Source organism: Rhipicephalus microplus, chromosome 10 (genome assembly GCF_043290135.1).
Source record: "Rhipicephalus microplus isolate Deutch F79 chromosome 10, USDA_Rmic, whole genome shotgun sequence".
NCBI classification, from domain to species: Eukaryota; Metazoa; Arthropoda; class Arachnida; order Ixodida; family Ixodidae; genus Rhipicephalus; species Rhipicephalus microplus.
Window position 1 is genome coordinate 57,277,384 of NC_134709.1, and position 20,928 is coordinate 57,298,311.

Here is a 20,928-nt window from a genome sequence, read left to right on the forward strand (position 1 = left end):
ACAAGTGCTCTTCTTGAGGGGTGAGAGTATTTAAGAAAAAACAAAAATACTGGTGCACCACTAACAAATAAAACTCAACACTCATGCTCATCAATCGTTCTGATCGAAAACAATTTTATTGAAGTGAATCATTGATTTCGAATTTCCCAAGCGCAATGATACCCAGCCTTGTGTTTGTGGTTGTACCCACGTGTGCTTACAGGGATGTATGTGGTCATTTAAACATCCTAAAGTCTCGGCACATCAATGACCTGTTAAAATTTAGTGCTAATGTCCAGCCATGGTTTAAAATAAAAATTTGTTTTGTACGCAAATGGTTGTTCGTACTAGTGAATGCATACGCAAGCATGGCATGTGAAGGCTTCAACGTGTGGTTATCATTAGGTGTGACAATAAATTTTCAAAAACGTCGCGGCTCATAGGTACATCGCCTGTATGAGTGACTTTCTTATTTAATTGCGATAGCAAATATGTGGACACTCTCGCACGGATTTTGGCGCCGGTGTCGGCCTTGATGTCATGCACCGTATATGTCGGAGTATTTAATAATGAAAGCGCAAGAAAGGAAATAATTCATAAAAACAATTGGTGCCGTATTTGCATGTAATCTGCAAATGTCGTCAAAAGAGGATAGTCTTGCGTGTGGAGAGAGTGAACAAGACATTTATCTGATGTTACCCGCAAGAAATTCGGTGAATGGTATTCTGGAGGCACTGCGTTAGAGTGCCTCGATCGGGTAGCGGAGGCGAACGAGTGCATCAAGTCACGCCACACGTGGGACATAAGCGCCATCTGGCCGTTTTTTTTAAAGAAAACAAAGCTTGTGGCTCTGAGACGGGTGTGCGTGCCCATCTCAGAGGTGACAAGGTGTAGAACGCAAGGCGACGGATAGGTGCCACCACCGTCTCGTTTTAGCAAAACGTTGGCAGCACTCGTATTACCGTGCAAGTGTTCCGTGTTCAGCGCACCGTGATAAGCGCTACAGTCCTTAAAATTACTTTTTGTATGCCTTTTGAAGTAAAAGGCTTACATGCAGAATACATACGTGTTGTTATGGTGCCCCAGACATGCGCAATAACTGCTTTTTAATTGACAATTGCACAAGCATGAACGCTCAACCTTGAGTATTATAGGTGGGCGCTGTGGATGGGGTCGGCCGTTTCAAATACTCGATGCTGTTAAGAGTTGACAAACAGACAAACGTACAGACAGGCCAAAATTGTTTCGTCGAAGGTCCCGAAGAAACGCTATCGTCTTTAAACGACTCCGTCGTGCAGAATCAAAGGTATCAGAATCAAAGGCATTACCAATGAGCCACTGTGGAGCGCCTCCTGGGACGTTCAAACGGCAAGCTATTTATATCTGCCACTTACTGCTGTTGGCGGTCGTATTCGGGGGGAACCTCCATCGTGCTTTCAGCCTTATCAGCGAGATGGCGCAGTGAGCACGCGGCGGCTCTCATCTCTCACGCGTACTTTGGCCCGCGTCGAGAATACGGGGATGCACACTCGATCGCGCGCCCTCATCTTGCTTTGGGGAGGTCGTACATTTCGTACGTATTCTTTTGTGGTTACCGGGTGCACAAAGGTCACTGTAATCGTTGCACATCCTCTGTTTGCGAAAAGGGCGCGGTTTTTATACAGGGCGAATCAACAACTGAGAAGCTTATTCGCGTTCGTCTGTACCTATGAGTACGTTTCGTGCGTCATTTGTGCGTGAGAAACGCGAGGCACGTTTCAATCTCCTTGCCATTCTGCGCGTGGCCTTCGAATTTGTTGCTGGTGCGTTCATTGCTTCGCCTTTATGGCAAAGCTGCGACTTTTTTTGGCAGCCTCACTTTCCTCCCCTGTGTGAGTCCGTTGATGTCTTTGAAGAGCTGATGATGCCTTCCATGAATTGGCACAGAAGATGCATATATAACACTTCTCAGGCGTATGCATGTTTTCATGTAAACGAAGCTTTCATAGCTATGCAAAAGAAGTAGGGCAGGTAGTTCACTTGAAAGAATTCTCACCCGTTCAAGAATCTAGGTGTGCTACGAGAGCAGACTTTTAAATTTCTTAGGAAACTTCGGCGAGTCCGAACGTATCTATCTATCTATCTATCTATCTATCTATCTATCTATCTATCTATCTATCTATCTATCTATCTATCTATCTATCCGCTTACGTTTGGGTTCTCTCGTCGTAACCCCCCTAATTTAGCGGAAACCAAAATTAGCATGGGTGGGCAAGATGGTTTGACGAATATGACGCGCTGGTCAACACATAAATAATGTCATGATCCCGTGAAAAAAATAACAATAAATAATAATAAATAAAACTGTGACGTCGGGTTAACATCAATTGTGGTTAGTTGCCATGCGCTGAAGTTGATTTATGTAGCAGTGTCCAGAGCATCACCATCACCTGTGTAGCAGATCAAAACGAGCATCAGGGCTTCGTATCCCTTCCAGTTGCTAATACACATGTTCTAGTTGACATCGTTGTGCAAGTGCAAAGAACTTGTTATATAAAGGTCTGCATCTCTACAACATATGTCTGTGCGTGCAACATTTGCACATATATTTCGCGTCACTTCTTGACGTGTCTTTTAATAACAAAAGTGCAACGCAGTCATTTTCCCTCCGCATGCTTCGCATAAAGTTCATTGCCAGGTACGTGGGATCTGCAGAACTTTTTTGTCTTTTGGAGTGTTTTTGTTTGTTTTTTGTCTATTCATTCTTATTTTCGTCAGTCTTGGTGAGCCAAGGCCTTTAACAGTCGTATTAAAACACACTGATTAGCGTGGGATATCTGGCTATTATAATCAACGCTTTCTCCTGGCGGAATCACTGCAAAACTTCGAGAATCGTGGCGTATTTGCAAAAGTGTGACGCTGGCTGCTAACGAGTTTTTTTAGATTCCATTCTTTCTTTCATGCATTAACCTCTCAGTTTGCCCCAGATGTTAACCGCCAAAGAGAGCACGTCAGTCTTTAGCATATCCTCTGGAGCTGCCCTAACATACAGGAACCGTGTAATCCTGAAACTTCGCATATCAACACCTTTCACCAACGGGAAGCAGCATTGCTCAGCTCCCAACCGGAAACAAAAGAGTGCGTCACGGAGCGCGAAGAGGCAGCCGCCATGGATCAACGTCTCCTGGATGCCTGACCAGCAGTGCACTTTTGTGCGCGGAACAACAGCTCCATCAAATCATAATCTTTCTCCTCCTCCTCTAGCAAACAAATTGTCACACGTTGTTTACGAATGAACTCAATAGGCTTACTCCGCTTGTTGAAACACACGTCAGTACATCTGCAGCACCACAGGAGACAGCAGCAGAGTTGGTACGTTAACCGAGATGCTTCCCAACCCTTCCTTTTCCACACCAGAGATGCACCTACTGAGATCATCTGATTTTACTACTCCAAGTAAGGAAGTCACAAGGCCACCTAGTGCACGCTGGATTCAGCAAGAAGAGAACCGACAACTTCTATCGCAGTCGTAACATGACGAGATCAAGCACTTTTATTATTCAGTGGTTCATTATACATCTTTTAACGTGAAATGATTCATTGCACATTTCTATGGTGAAAAAGGTAAAGAGGTGTGTGTGTGTGAAGTAGAAGATAAAAGTGATCATTTTTTGTGAAACGGCAAAGTGAGGTTTCCGTGGGTCGAGCCGTTATTTCAAGGCACCAGTGGCACGAGCAAATCCACTGACTTTTTCCAAGGTTGCCCACTCGCTTCCAGGTCTCGCCGAATGAGACCCACCTGCCACAAGCTTTCAAACTTGTTGCGCGCAATTACAGGTGAGTTTCCCTCTTCTTTTCTGTGGCTAAAGTCCAGCTGATGTGAAATAGGTGCCCACGTATACTTGTCTTCAATTATCAGGTCTATTACATTTCGAAAGACATCGATGCACCAATCGCACATAAAATTCACTACATGTGAACACTCATGGCTCGCAATGAAGACCTTGTACGCAAAACAAATGTTTTTACATTAAGCTAGTAAAGAGGTAGACAACTGACTTAATATGCCAATGCCGACGAGTGCTCTTCGTGAAGAAAGATTAGTTAAATATTCTAAAACACTGATGTGGCACTAACAAATAAAATTTAACACTCATGATCATCGGTAGATTTCGCCAGTGCGCTGATACACAGCCAAATGATTGTGATTGTAACCGCGTGTGCTTCTCAGGATGAATGCAGTTAGTTACATGTCTAAAAGTATCAGCTCACCAATAGCAAGTAAAAATTTGGCGCTAAAATCTAACCTTGCCGCATGTACAAAATATGTATTGTACGCGAATAATGTCTCATACAGTTCCCTAGTGAATGCGTACGCAGCCATGGCAGTGTGAAAGTGTCAACGTCTGGTTGTCATGAAGTATGACGGTGATTTTTAAAAACCTCATCATACGTAGGTACATAGACTGTATGAGTGACCTTGTTCGTTTTTGGCAGGCTCACGCTTCCTGGCCTCTCTGCGTGTGTTGATGCCTTTCAACAGCTGATGCCTTCCATTACCTGGAACACAACTTGTATTTAAAGCTAATTTCATGTGTATGCATACTTTTATGTCAACGAAGCGTCCATAGCCATGCAAATGAATTAGAACAGGTAGTGGCCTTGAGGAATCCTCGCCTGTGGAGTGGCACGAGAGTAGTCTTTTTGGCAAATGATTTATCACAGCTGTTGCAATGGTAAGACTTCTATCATGCGCGAAATGGGCGATGTGCCACAATATCAACCTTTTTAGTTCACGTAATCTATCTCACATGTGGCAATGATAGGGCTTCTCGCCTGTATGCAAGTAGTGAAGTAATGCGAGACTGTCCTTCTGTGGAAATTATTTAGCCAATACGTTGCAATTTTAAGGCTTCTGACGCTTGTGGGTGCGTTCGTGCTGACGAAGATATCCCTCCGGTGCGAATGATTCAGCGCATGTAGCACACAATAGGGCTTCTCGCCTGTGTGCACACACAGATGTCTTGTGAGGTCACTTTGTTGTCCAAATGATTTATCGCAAAAGCCACAATTATATTGCTTATCGCCTGTATGCGTGCCGATATGTAATATGAGGTTATCCTTTCGTGCAAATGATTTATCGCATGATCCGCACTGATATGGCTTATTTCCTGTATGCATGCGGAGATGTCTTGCGAGGGCATTCTTTAGTGCAAATGATTTATCGCACACGTTGCAACGATGGGGCCTCTCACCTTTATGTGTGAGCATATGATCTGTGAGGTTGCTCTTTTCTGAGAATGACTTCTGACATATGAAGCAATGATGGGGCTTCTCGCCAGTATGCGTGCGCCAATGTCTCTTGAGATGGCTCTTTTTTTTTTAAATGATTTGTCACACACTTGACACTTGTAGCGTCGTTCCCTCGGTGGCTTCTGGTCGTGGTTGACGTCGCCATAGACAACATTCAGATCCTCGCACTGTTCCCTCTGTGAGAAGCCAGTAGCGTCCCTACGATATGAGACAACGCATCTAATACGACACATACACAATTCGGTGGAAGTACAGCAGCCTATTTTTGTCAATAGACAGTTTGAATGAACATGATAGCTTTTATATGAGACCTACTCACTTAATCGTATTCTTTTAAATCGCATATTTTTGTTTAGCATTCGTTAGCATTGTTCAGCACCAACTAAAGATCGGTGCATAAGGTACACACACATTTTTCTTAAAAGTGCACACTGGTTTATTTTTTGTTCACACTAACAAAAATTCCTCGATGTATTTATTCAATAATCAATGCCTACTCGTTCACTATTACTCAATGCGACAAGACAGTATGCACAGTCACTTGAGATGAGCCCCTATTCAACTTTTCGTGCCTCTAAAGTGGTGGAATTCTTCAGTATCAAGTCAAGAGACTGCTTTTTTTTCTTCTGAGATTGACTTTCGACCTACAATCACGTCCCTGACTGTTTGCGGTACCTATTTTTCTAAGCCGAACCGACTTCCAGCTGAGAACATCGGCACAACGTTGTTGTGCAGGCTTTGCAAAGTAATACATGGCATATTCTCCCAAGCAAAATAACTTTACACAGATGTAAAAAACGTCATCTGGCGTAGATAACACATGTAAGCAGTCACGGCCGTTTTCTGCACTGCAACAAGTCAAAAGAAGGTTGTCGTTTTTCTTTGTTCACTGTAGCCCGTTTTGGTAACACAGGACGCCAATATTTTAGAGCTACTCCGGGGTTGTTGATGTGTCGTACATTCGCAACGCTGTGAGAAATAATGTTACCTCTAAAGCAATGACCCCCAAAGCTCGCGCTTTTGTTGAACGTACGACTTTCCTAATGAACTTAGTCACCGTACAAAATTTCCTACCACTAGAGGTAACAAAATATAGCACATTCAAAATGAAAAAATAAATAAATAAAGCAAATTCCACTGACGTGCATTGACAGAATAAAAGACTTAGTTCTGAAATTATTGTACAGTTGCAAAAACGATAGCCGGCGTGGTAGCCCCTGCAATGTCACAGAGAAAGTGACAAAGTGGCCTTTCAGACCTTTTCATAACACTCATTGGGTAACTACTGCAAGCACACTTGTTTGGTACGCACTAGGGCATTATTAATCATTTTTTGTGCAGTAGGCCGGCATTCCCCATGCTATTTTTTGTCATTCTTCTTAGAAGCGTGGTCTCCGCTAAAGCTTTGCAAGGAATTTTGCGCCATATGTCCATGCAGTGGCTGACGACGATGAGGAATTATAGATGAAAAGGTATGTGCCACAGATAATAAGGGAACAATAACAAGCTCTTGTGATTGATTCGAGCATCGGACGGCCCACTTGCCACGCTATTTGCTTTGTACGACGACTGGTTGTTTTTTCGCTTTTGTAAAACGCTTTACAAGTCGTGATAACGCGATCGCTTTCCCAACATCAAGCCTGTAAGGCAAGTTTCCCAGCCAGTCACAAGCAACGATGTAGCTCACTGTAGCTCAGTGGCAGAATACTGGGCTGGCATCCAGCGCACCCGGGTATGAGCCCCTGTGTGCTATTGGTGTTAGTCATTCCTGGCTAAGGCAAGTTTGACAAGTTATAAGCACCAGCGTAACTTACTGGCAGCATATTGGGCTAGCACGCAGCGGACCTAGGTTCAAGCCCTATTGTGTCATTGTTAAAAGATTTTTTTTCTAATTTAGCGCAATGTGGTTACGGACATCGGTGGCGGTTGTGGGCGGCGACGGCGGACAACAACTGCACGTGACCCGAAAAGTGAACTCATAACAGCTTTCGCTGTAAAATAAAGCCTAAATATTTAAAACCGCTATTCACAAGCTATTCCAATGCGTTATAGATATATAGTAAAGCATTTTTGTCCACCCTACATGCACTAATCTGTGCAATTGCGAGCTTTGTGACATTTTAAAAAGTTTTCTATCCATTTGCATGGCATCTAAGCAGCTGAATCGTCTGGATAACAAGAGGACCATTGCTGGATACTATGCTGGATACTGCCATTGATGTTTTGATATTTTTGGAGTAAATAATTCTATTCTGAAGGCAATGTCTTATATGGAGAGATATATGGCCCATGTGCATCTGTTCCCTGTCGTTTGAGTATCTTAAATGGAAAAAAAAATTTCCCAGATGTCACTAAATCGTGCAAAGCTGGACCACAACAGAGTAGCTGGGTATAGTTCAGGTTCTCTTGTTAACCATTTTTACAGAATTCTCGGCCTGCAATTGAGCGCATGCTGACTCTTGATCCTGATAACTTTCTATCGGCTACATGTGGCGAACTTCTTTTATAACGCATCTTTGGTTAGAAACTCCAGTATTGCGTATGTGCCTCAGAAATTTAGCCAATCTCCTTACTCAGAATCCTGGTCCGCAAAATAATGAAAGAACACACGGGCACCAAACGCCGATTAAGGGTTCGGTATTAACGTAACAAAGAATTCAAGGAGACGGAACATGGTAAATACCGGGGCTCCGTGCTTCACAATCACTTGTTAATCATCTGTACAGAATGCTTGGGTGGTGGATACATGTTGGTTAATGAGGACAATGGTTTTGTATCCACGACACGCTGCAATACTCGACCAGAACAATTGTGTCGCCAGGCCTGTGCTGAACGAACAGCACATTCTATGCTAAAGCTTGAAGATCGGCGGAGATGCGTAATAACAGCTACAAGCTTGCAGACAATTCTATGCAGTTTTTTAATGCTGTAGATGAGGACGCATACCTGCTCGGATTTCTGTGCGAAGTCAAACGCTACTGCTATGCCTCATCCAATAAGCTGGCTTCCCTGTAATGGCGCTCAAAATTTCGCCCTTACCGCACAGTGCTTTCGTCACATGCTGAAGCTCCTATAACCGTACGGCTTGAGCTGGGTACGGCATAATCAAAGGAGCTGCTGCTGCACACAGGGTGTGGCAAGGTGATTCTGTTTTCGGCCGCATGACTTTGCCCTGAAAACAAACGTAGTTCTTTGTTACTGTGACAATGATGCGTGAGAACTGTCAACAAAAGACCTAAAATCTCAAAATATTCTATAGCAGTTCTTCAGAAATGAACAGACGTCGACAATGAATCCGTACTGAAGGTCACATCTTTTGATAAAAAATAGGACATCGTAACCAAAGTTGATGTGTCCGGAAATTTACAGTGGTACTGAAGGAGCTTGTTGTATCGCGTTGTGAGGATCTTCTAATATTCATGTGATGACCTTTAGGTGGCAGTGCACGCTTTTTTTTATTTTTTGAACTTGTTTGCATCACAAATATTCCCTATTTAGGCAATGTGAAAGTCTGTCCAATTAATTTGTTAGTATACGTGAGATCACTACGAAACTCTACAAGAGTCATAGAAGCCACATGGAATTCGCACCTTTTTGTGTACTCTACGCGTTCAAAAGGAACTTCTGCTAATAAATGCAAGATGAGGCGTGCTTTCTTGCTATATTGTTGATTGGAAATATTAAATCACTTACCAACATGAAAAGACTCGCCTTCGTCCTGGTGTTTAGAAGCGTTCTGCTCTGCATTGACGTTTGCAACGGAAACCCTAAAGACACAAAATGTTTTCACGTAGTGTTATGTGACGATAATAATAAAACGGCATTGCAACTAGGCTAGTCGATAAAGCAAAGGGCATTGTGCATGGACCATTTCCCTTTTGTCATATAGAAGGGAGAGAAAAAGGAAAGGGCTAGGAGGTTATCCAGTTCTCAGTCCAGCTGGCTACGCTGATCTTCTGGCAAAAATGAATCTATAACCAAACAATGTGCAGAAGCAACTGATCCTTATTTGTGCTAAAATATCACCATAGTGTTTGAAGTGTTCCACTGCGAGACAATAAACAAATCACTTTCGAGTAAACGAATGGACTTTCCGACAATATTAACACTCGATATTTCCCGTAAAGCATGATATGTATTTACATGACCAAAAACAGATCTGCCACTGTTGCAGATTTAAAACTCTCCCAGTCTCAAGTGTCATATCACGCGGCCCTAGCAGTAAAGAGGTGAGTAGTTTACCCGTCTGCCTATGTAGATTGCATGCCTCCATTGCACCCTACTCCATACCGAGGAATAGCAACTTTCCGCAATTTCATTCCTTTCGATTCCTCAGAATAAAAAGCTTAGCCCATGCATTACCACTGCGGGAAGGTGAACTAGCTACTCTCCGCCACATCATGTGGGGAGGGTGTAAGAGCGCTATGCACAGTGGGGACGGGCAGTGCCAGGACGCCACGTATCGCGAAGAGGTGAGAGGGTGGATACGCTCCGAAGACCTGAGAACGCATCGAAGTCCATCCAGCGGCTTGAGGAGGCTTTCGCGAAGCAACGTAGAAAAGGAGCCGACAACACATCTAACGGGTGCGGAGGCACCCGAGTAACTGTCGCCTAATCAGAGCTCAACATCCTCGAGGTCTAGGCTCTGAGATTATCGGACTTTACTAATAGCCTCAATCTTGATAGGAAACATTCTCACCCTACAAGGCCAGGGGCTTCCTACGCGCTGGATGTATAATTAAATGTTATTTGTTTCTCTCCGCCAATGGTCGGGCCGGTCCATTTCGTTCCTACAATATTTAAAACTTGAGAGAGGCATACCTTGACATATATATCAAGCTAATATTGACTGTAACAACATAAATTGGATGTCATCAGATGCATTAAGCAGTGCAAAAGTGCGCAAAAGACGCCATGGTTGAGGGATAGTTGTTTAGAAACTTATTTCATGCAGTACAACAAAACTCTTAGCTCCCATAGGGGCAGTTCTTGATTGATTGATTGATTGATTGATTGATTGATTGATTGATTGATTGATTGATTGATTTGTGGGGTTTAACGTCTCAAAACCACAATTTGATTATGAGAGACGCCGTAGTGGAAGGCTCGAGAAATTTTGACCAACTCGGGTTCTTTAACGTGCACCCAAATCTCAGTACACGGGCCTACAACATTTCCGCCTCCATCGGAAATGCAGCCGCTGCAGCCGGGAATCGAACCCGCGACCTGCAGGTCAGCAGCCGAGTACCTTATCCACTAGACCCCGCGGCTAGGCTAGGGGCAGTTCTTCCGCTACCTTTAGTACTTGCAGGGTCAGCACAATCTTAGGAAAAATATTTGTAGTAAACAGTTGACGGTCCATGTGTTTACTTGTTTAGAGCGTATTTTACAACCTTCCTCGCATCTCTTTAGTAAATGCCAGAAGCTAGTGGGGCTTAAAACTTTTGCCGTTATTGACCAGGACTGCCTTCTGGTTTTTATTAGCTAGATAAATACTAAGCTATATTCGTTGCCAGATTTCTCGTAGACACCACTGCATATTTTGCAGTAATCATGGCACTCTTTACAAAAGTTTATTCAAACTTCTATTTCGGTCGTTTGATTTGATATAAAAACTCCGTGATAAGTGGTGACACCCATATATGCAATTAAAAGGGCAGACGGTGATGTGTGAAAGATGTTCATTATTTTTCTAAATTGTGTGTATGCTAACCAGTAGACAGTTTGCTGTTCTAACGAAATGGCATTCAAGCGGCTGCTGCAGCGCATTGATACCAGCTAAATCTTGATATTCTATGTGCGTGTTTGCGTGTACGTTGTCATCTGTGATTCGTTCATGCATCAGTGTACATTGCTGTGATGCGTACTTGACTTGGTAAATAAACGAATTAATTAGTGAATACTAATTAGTTGGCATGAACAATGACCCCTCGCCTATTAACCTATGGACACTTCTGTAATAAAGTTACCTTGTTGTGGCAATGCACGGGCATATATCGGCTTGTGTTAGCTAAAAAATTCGCAGATCCCACGTAAAGCGTGAATCGATGATATATGAAGCACGAATAAGAAAGGTTGATATGTCACTTCAAAGTTAGTACAACGTTGCAAGGTGGACGTAATTAATGCCCTATACGACTTCCATGTCATCATTATTATGTTTAAACGTGTCGTTTACCTTCGTCATCGATCCACGTCACGTGATACCAAACTTAGTATATGTGGAGCTAGCGAAACGACCACGAGCACGCGTGGTATGTTGTCATCTTCATACACGAAAGTGTGTCCGGATCATCATGCTTGCACCAGTCATGTACTTTCGTCATTCATTGACGTCACGTCGTAACACCAAGGGATCCCTTCGTCCCTGGACGAAAGGATCCTTTGGTGTTACGATCGTCGAAACACGTCGTCGCCGGTGTTACGTCACGCAAACACCGACGTCACGTCGCCGGTGTTTGCGTCCGGCATTCCTTCGTCCAAGAGACGAAGGGATGCCGGACGTGCTGAAACGCGCATGCGTCAAAGCAACGGAGTGCGGTGCGCGCCTGTGAGTATATAAAAGGACTGGTGCCTGGCGTGGCAACGCCGGGGTGACAAGACGAAGGGAACGCCGGTGAGCACGCGCACTGCGTCACATCACGTATTGGCACCTTGACTGTGGCATGCAGTCATGTTCTCACATGACACGCATCTCATGATTATCTTGTTTGCACCAGTCACATACCTTCGTCATCCGTTGGCGTCACGTAATACGAAATCTGGCTTATGCGAAACTAGCGAAATGGCTGCAAGCGCATCATCAGTGTGGCATGTAGCCATGTTGTTACATGGCACGGATGTCGTGATTATTATGTTCAAGACAGACAGACAGACACAGACAGACACAGACAGACAGACAGACAGACACAGACAGACAGACAGACAGACACAGACAGACACAGACAGACACAGACAGACACAGACAGACACAGACAGACACAGACAGACACAGACAGACACAGACAGACAGACAGACAGACACAGACAGACACAGACAGACACAGACAGACAGACACAGACAGACACAGACAGACACAGACAGACAGACACAGACAGACACAGACAGACACAGACAGACAGACACAGACACAGACAGACAGACACAGACACAGACAGACAGACACAGACACAGACAGACAGACACAGACAGACAGACAGACAGACAGATAGACAGACAGACAGATAGACAGATAGACAGATAGACAGATAGACAGATAGATAGACAGACAGACAGACAGACAGATAGACAGATAGACAGATAGACAGATAGACAGATAGATAGACAGACAGACAGACAGACAGACAGACAGATAGACAGATAGACAGATAGATAGATAGATAGATAGATAGATAGATAGACAGATAGACAGATAGATAGATAGATAGATAGATAGATAGATAGATAGATAGATAGATAGATAGATAGATAGATAGATAGATAGATAGATAGATAGATAGATAGATAGATAGATAGATAGATAGATAGATAGATAGATAGATAGATAGATAGATAGATAGATAGATAGATAGATAGATAGATAGATAGATAGATAGATAGATAGATAGATAGATAGATAGATAGATAGATAGATAGATAGATAGATACGCGAAAAGCCGCCGACGTTCACTAAGAAATGCTTCGCATTTAAAAATTGTGGAATTTATCAATTATTCGACTCGGCACTATTCACGAACTAGTTAGCAAACTGCAGAAAACTTCCATTTGAACGGTTAGCGCAGGCACACAGGGACAAAGAAGAGAAGACAAACGCGCTCAATCTAACAACTGGTTTGTACTTAAAAAACATTCAGTAAACAACCCTCGGTTCTGTGCACTCTGGTCAACAAGAAAAAATTTGCACTGCGCACGTGTCACAACTAACGATCACAAGTTCATTGAACAATAGATAGGAGCGAAGTTTCTTTGGCCAACAAGGCTACCGAAGGGTGGCTAACAGTTATTTTTCTGCTTGCCTATGAGATAGGCTCCCCATGTTTCCATCGAAGTACTGTTTCGATTCTCATATACCAAAGTAGTAAGGTTAAAACGAAGAGTGTGTAGCGTACTCGCCCCACGGAGGTGTGAAAAGATGGCACCTACACTCCTTGAAGTTTGGGACAAGACTAGTTTATTTTCCAAGAAAAAAAGGCTTCGAAAGCGACAACCAAAAGGGGCGTGGCTGCGTATCTTCCGCGACCCTCCGGAGATAACGTGAGGCATGTTGACCGCGTCTGCGCCGGGCGCCTCGGCATATGAATTCGTATGCGCTCACAAATAAAATTATTGAGATCACCGGCGTCATTGCCTGCTACAAGTGCATGCGCACTCATTGTAATGCATTGCTAAATGTGTGATAGGGTCACCTCCCAGACTTGATATAAGCTCCCTTAGCCTCGTATTAATGCACGTGAAAGTCTGCCCTATATATGCACAACCACACGTCAGAGGTATACAGTACACCAGACTGTGTGCACGTTCAACAAACTTCAGCTTGTTAATTATGCTGCGTTTTTTTATATACACTGTTAACTTTCTCACATTTCTGGTTGAACAACGCGCACACTCTTCCGATTTCATTCTGGGTCGTAAACACTACTTTTACATAGCACTTTCGCGCCACCTGTTGTTATTCTTTGCGATAGCCTGCGTGCAAAGAGATTGTTACCCCCTTAGATCTAGAACAGTCAGGCAACTCGTTCCCAAAAATGGTCCCATTCCAGGTTGCAGCTTCTTTAATAGCCTGGTGACCTACAGTAAACGTCACAGAAAACGGGTACCCTGCGTCCTGGAGCCTGTAGCCTGTTCATGAAACGGTCACACCCGCCTGCTGACGTAGAATCGAGTGCCTATATATAAGAAATAGCCAGTGAATGATTGTGCCGCGCGAGCTCTGGGTTTTGTAGTTGTTTTTTTTTTCAATCAATTAACTCGCTAGCAGTCGCTGCCTGTGCCACAATTGCGAGGCGAGAAAGGGTTAGCGCTGAAGATAACAGAGGGGAAGTGGATGCGTAATGTGTAAATGCCATTGAGAAGGATGCCTAGAGTGTAAAAAAGGAGGGATTGAGCGTAGACTAGCAGTCACTGCATGCACGGCGCTGAGAGGGTGGAGAGAAGGGGAGGAGAGAGGGAAAAAACCGTGCATGCGCCATAAGGGCGATCACGCCTCACACAGGATTGGTCCTGGAGTCTTTGTGTCTGCTTAAGCACACACGGATGCCGACATTCCAGTACTTGGCTCAACGAAAGTGACTTTGACTCAAGACTAGCTAAAATTGTTTTGTTTGGCTCACTCTGCCTCAAGCTCATCATTGTTTCACTCACCCAATATCACTCAGATGCGAATTCACAACCTTATCTGAGTTAGTACGAGTCGACTAATTAGTGAGTTTTGTGACCTACGAAAGCATGGCATTACACTTTAGAGGTGTTAGTACTTGCTTAACAAAATATAGACCTGGTGATGCTGTCCGAAGGACACCTGATACATACTGCGGGTTTGGAGGGTTGCCCATGGTTTTCTCGTACCAATCATTCAAGATGGCCCCGCCGCGGTGGTCTAGTGGCTAAGGTACTCGGCTGCTGACCCGCAGGTCGCGGGTTCAAATCCCGGCTGCGGCGGCTGCATTTCCGATGGAGGCGGAAATGTCGAGGCCCGTGTGCTCAGATTTGGGTGCACGTTAAAGAACTCCAGGTGGTCGAAATTTCCGGAGCCCTCCACTACGGCGTCTCTCATAATCATATGGTGGTTTTGGGACGTTAAACCCCACAAATCAATCAATCAATCATTCAAGATGTCATTCCAAGTCTCGTCGGAACTAGAAATGGTTAACATGCATTTATGATCAAACGCTCACTCATAGCTGTGTATAACATTTGCTGGAATGTTTCTTATTACTAAACCATTAAATGAGAAAACCATCTCTTTTTTTCAAGAACGTGCTACCAGTCAACTTTCCGCAATGGCACCATGCTGCGCCGGCTGCTGCTTTCACGTTTAATGCACATATGTAGCCGATAATGTTGATGGTGGAATGACCGCCACCGTAGATGAGTGCCATAGCATTGAACGTGTTATTCGAAGGTCGCAGGATTGGAGCCTCGTTGTGTCGAGTTACCTCAACGCCCTCTTTTCTTTTTTTTAAGTTTATAATAATTGCTTCTACAAGGATCCCCTACATTTATTTGGGTATCGTCTCACGCTCGTTCGCAAATCGCCAGAAGCGTGCACTGGTTTTCGGATTTTTAATCAAGGGGCTACATTCCAACATGCCTGAAGGTTGACGGCTTTCCAAGTCTCAAGTCTTCCAGAGCCGTCGAGAGCACCGCTTGGTAAAAGTACATTTTATTCATAGAAAACTATGTTTGTGGCTCCACCCTTCAACCTAGAGGACGCAAGGAACAGTGTCCTACTGTCCCACGCGTTCGCTACTGGGAAGCTCATCTAGCAGAGATATCCACATTGAACTCCAGAAACTGCGAGCGATTCGTCGTCGTGGAGAACGACGTTATAGACGCACGAAGTCATTTGATGGTCTGAGAGTGGCCAGACGCACACCCATTTAAATCTTTGGCACTTCAACTACGCTGCGAAGAGATTGACGGCGCAGAATCTTTCTCTCGATGAATTGTCTGCGGAGACAACTCAAATGGGACAAAGACATCCAACTGTACTGTATCCTCACGTGATCCCCAATTGGAGTGTTCGATTTAAATAAAAGAACTGAAGGCTGCGCTTGCTTTATGTAGACGTTCTTCAGCGCCAGGACCTGACGGTATCACCTACCGCGCTCGGTGTCACCTAGGAGATCAAGCTCGGAAGGTACTCTTGCTGTTATACACCTACTCCTGGAAAACTGGCATGGTTCCACAGAAATGGAAGTAAAGTCACCCGGTTCCACTTCCCGAAGCCTGCAAGTCACCTTTGGACATTTCCTCTGACCGCCTGATCGCCCTCGCAAGCTCTGTGGGAAAATTAAGGAAAGAATGATTTTACGCCGTCTGGAATAGTACCTAAAAGTTCTACGAACTATATACAGATGACATGTGCGGGTTCAGACGAGGCCGCTCATCAATTGACAATATAGTTGACTTGGCGACATATGTAGAGCACCAGAAGGCCTGCAAACAGTGATGTGCTGCTCTGTTTCTTGACGTTAAATGGCTTACCACAATATCATTCAGGAAGCCTTTCTCAGCAAATTAAAAGGAGTAAGACTCGGTGGTAAGATATATACGTTTGTTCAGAGCTACCTACAGAATAGGCATTTTTACGTGCAGACAGAGAATGGCCCGACACCCGAGTATCACAGTAGCTGAGGAGTCCCGTAAGGCGGAGGGCTAACCGGACATTGTTCAACCTAACAGTATTTGGACTATTTGGCAAGCATTTAGGCAGCGTACGACTTTCCATTTATGCAGATGACACCTGTGCGCAGACACCAGGTGTACTTGACTTCAACTTCGCACTCGACTTCAGAAGGTAGCATCAGTGACATCGCACCACCTACGTAAACAAAGGCTCGTAATCGCAAGTGGAAAGTGAACAGTCGTGACTTTCGCCAGAAGGCCAATGTCCGCCTACAGCATATCAATTAAAGGGCAATTGGTGTCACGCAGCCGGAGTCACAGGTTTTTGAGAGTCATAATCGAGCGAAACCTGCCTAAAACACCACACGTACACTACGTGAAAAAGCGGCTGACCACCATTTGTCACTTGTTCAGGTTCCTTGCTAGAAGAAGTCTCGGAGTGTCTAGCGAGTCTATGTTACAGCTGTACAAGATATTAATTATTTGATTCCTGCGATACAGCTTACCTGTTATATCTAACACTTTCAAAACTAACCTGCGCACTCTCCAAAATATTGAAGCCGACTCTCTTAGGGTATGCCTTGGTTTACCACGTTGTGCTTCGACGGCTCAAATCCTTGCCATTGCACAGGACTACTCGATCGTGACGCACAACACCATTGAAACGATGCCTATGTACCTCAGGCCACACGATCGGAATCCTTCCCACCACTTGGCCACCTTCACTACTGAGAGGCCCCGCATGAATTTGAGTGCAATTGTCTACGCGCATTGTGATTCGTTTACATCAGGTTTTACGCCTGCGGAAAAATTGGTGTATCCTTCGTGGTGCCCGACACTTTCACAAGGACGTCTTCAGATGCCTGGAATAGAAAAAACAATCAAATTCGCTTTCATCAGCCCTAAAAGAATTAAGCTTGCACCTCTTGCACAAAATATACAATCACCACGTGCACATATACACCGATGGTTCAACCACAGCGTCTGGTTCTGGCGGCGCGGTGGCGATTTCAGCTAAAGGAATCACTCTGCGAATCAAGCTGTCACACGTCACTACGTCTACGGTGACATAACTTGCGGCTTTACGTGTCGCCCTAGAGTACATCAAATCCGAGAGACCGAGTAATTGGTCTGTGTTTTCTGACATGAAACCAGCCCTACAGTCAGTCATTCAACGAGGTTGCCACAAACAGTTAACATATGAGGTTGTCAAGCTTGTTAACCACGTCACTAAAACAGTCCACGAGGTCAATTATCAGTGGCTACCTGGTCATTGTGGGATCAGTGGCAATGATTGCGCAGACAACGCGGCTCGCCATCCAGCCAAGAAGAGCACACTTTCCGAATCCTTAGTCAAGGACAGGTGCTGCAACGCAACTTCGCCACCTGGCACGTATTCTGTGTCTGCTGGAGTGGAACACCCCAAGCATAAGACATACGAGACTCTACCAAATAAATTCTCGACTGCACCTCTATCCAAACTTCAACCTCTATGCGAACTTTGTCGACGTCAAGCTTCGCTACTTTGTTGTCTTTGGTTGGGGGTTGCCTTCACAAACACACATAAAACCCTCATTGCAATGACCGACAACGCGGAATGCGACGTCTGCGGCACCAAAGAAGACATTGCTATCTGCTATGCCGTTGGACGGACATGTGGGGTTTAACGCCCCAAAACCAATATATGATTATGAGAGACGCCGTAGTGGAGGGCTCCGGAAATTTAGACCACCTGGGGTTCTTTAACGTGCACCCAAATCTGAGTACACGGGCCTACAACATTTCCGCCTCCATCGGAAATGCAGCCGCCGCAGCCGGGATTTGAACCCGCGCCCTGCGCGTCAGCAGCCGAGTACCTTAGCCACTAGACCACGGCGGCGGCGCCTGCTATGCCGTTGTCCTCGATTCGCCTCTGAAAGACAGAAGCTTTCTGGCGAATTGCGACAACTGGGCGGTCGGCCACTCTGTATGCAGATGCTACTGGAACACCGTCCTCGTCTTTCGTCAGCTGAAAATGCAGTCAAAGTCGTCTTGTGCTTTTTTACGACTACAGGCCTATGTGAGTACCTTCAACTTTTGTGTAGTGCCACCACTGCATACGCGTCAGCCAATTGACTGACAATCTTTTTTTTGCCTCTTTCTCTTCTCTTTCCTCTCACTCCTTTTTGTACTCCCCTTTCCCATTAACCCAGCGTAGGGTAGCAAACCGATCATGTGCCTTCTTCCTACCTCCTCTTGTGTTGATCTTTTCCTCGCCATTTTTGTTAGTCTACATTATTATTGTGGCGAATGAAACCAAGCCCTTAGGTTAAACTTCTTTCTGTCTTCATTTTGTTCTTTAATTAAAGATATGTGAATCAACCTGTGAAGAGGTCCATGACAATTATGAAGCACAATTTAGCAATAACTGATTATTGCCGAAATGGCTTCTTTTATTCTAACACTGCAGAATACGTGAGAAAGAGGAATAGCCTGAATAATCACTGATCTGTATGCGATAACTGTCACATATGTGGTTTATTTCAATCAAATTCAGAAAAGTTACTGGGCCCCACACCACGCTCTGCTGCAAAACTGCTCCGTTGCTTGTACTCGGTTGTGCTGTGGCACTGCTGTCAGGTGACGACCTACGCAAAAGTCTATCTGCTTCTGACCACATTTGACTGTGCTGACTGCAGTATACAACACCATGCCACAAGAAAACGACCACATATTGCGTATACTACATCGTAGGTCCGCTGCGCAAGAGATTGTTGGCACAGTGCAGGTGAAGGCTTACGCGACTATCGGCCGGTTCTGTTTGCTTTAGACGCTTCAGAGCCAAATCCGTATCATCGATGCACTATGTGCTTACTGTACGCGATCAGTTTCAATATTTATTTCTGTAGAATCTTCATAGAATATGATAACGCGTTCTCGCTAAAATATAAAATAATGGTAGCAACGGCAATTTTTCGTGCATGCGTAAATGTTCAACGGAAAAAAATACGATGCTTATTGCAACATCCCGCATTCTGGTACCACTTCATTGAATAACACAATCTGTACCCACGGCAATGCAATCGCATTTCGATTCTGCGCAAGCGCGTTTCCCTCCAGCCTGTGTGAAGCGTTCGGAATCGCAGAGCTGGCGAAAGCATCCTCGTGCGCTTGACTCACTATGCATCAGCCTATTGAAGGCCACAGCCTATCTGTATAGGCTTTTGTGAGAAGACTACATGTAAGGTGCAACATCATCTTACTACCATTGCTTAATAATTTGCATATCTAGGGAGTGACTTGCCAAACTATGATACGATCATATGGCCTTCGTGAAATTCTACGGAAATTTTCACTATTTGGTTCTTGCGTGCAATTTCATCAAACATTGCTCTGGCCCCTAGCCTTTTGCGTCCATCGAAATGCGTTTTTTCTGTCGCACTCCAAGCCCCATGACCATTGTATAAACGTGGCAGAAGCTGCCATTTATTCGTTTGCACACAAGTAGTCACTATACAAAAGGGGGTAAAATGCAGTCATCCTGCGCACCGCATCGTAGGTCTGAAAAGACACCTTATGCGAAAAATAGGAACCAACCCCACCCCGGAATGGAATAGAAGCCAAGAAATTCAGTCATTTACGTGCCGTAATTTGGGGTACACGAGTTCACGAGAGTATTCTATAAGAGCTCACCTGGAATTTTCTTGAGTCGAGCTTGCCTCTCGCATTTCCTGATGTGCCGTGTAGCTTCCACCACCAATCGTGCTATATCGAGGTAGTTGTCCTTCATGGGCCATGTCCTTTGGTCTAAATCGGCTTGTCGGGGTGTATGCATAAGTGTTCGAAGGAAATCTCACCTGGCTATGACTTGAGACGCGTCAGTTTGGTATGTATTTACGAGCAGCTGCCACTACCAGTTGTAAAGTATTGTGGCAGTCGTCCTTCTTCGGCCATGTGCCTTGTTTTACGTGGGAGCCTGACGGGCGCTTATCTCGGTGAAAAAAGCGCTGACAGCCATCAACCGACGACGAGTGTAGCTGTCTGCGCTGTGCCATAAAGTATAAAGCATCGGCACGTGACACAGCGCATGCGCGTCCTAGCGCGAACCGTGTATAATAAATAGCCGCTTGAGGCTTTGTATATTTATGACGAAGCGTGATAATCTAGGCTGTCTGGATGCTGCTATATCAAACATATCCACATTCTCACCTGCGTTGGCAAAGTCCGCCGTGTCTTCCGACTGCTTGTTGCGATCGCCAATTAGTAATGAATGAATATTTAGCGAAATGTTGTTTTGTTAACTACGCTTACTTCCACATCTTTGCTAG

At 44.6% G+C, this 20,928-nt stretch overlaps 1 protein-coding gene across 1 annotated transcript; it reads right to left on the minus strand.

Annotated features, from left to right (window-relative positions):
* Positions 1-5,118: 5,118 nt before the first annotated feature.
* LOC142774734 (uncharacterized) lies at positions 5,119-20,626 on the minus strand. Its single transcript, XM_075875697.1, has 4 exons — positions 20,294-20,626; positions 8,965-9,038; positions 8,311-8,443; positions 5,119-5,469 (listed from the first exon to the last, which is right to left on the minus strand). The coding sequence occupies exons 1-4, from the start codon at positions 20,395-20,397 to the stop codon at positions 5,166-5,168; spliced, it is 615 nt and encodes a 204-aa protein (XP_075731812.1). The 5' UTR covers positions 20,398-20,626; the 3' UTR covers positions 5,119-5,165.
* Positions 20,627-20,928: the final 302 nt, after the last annotated feature.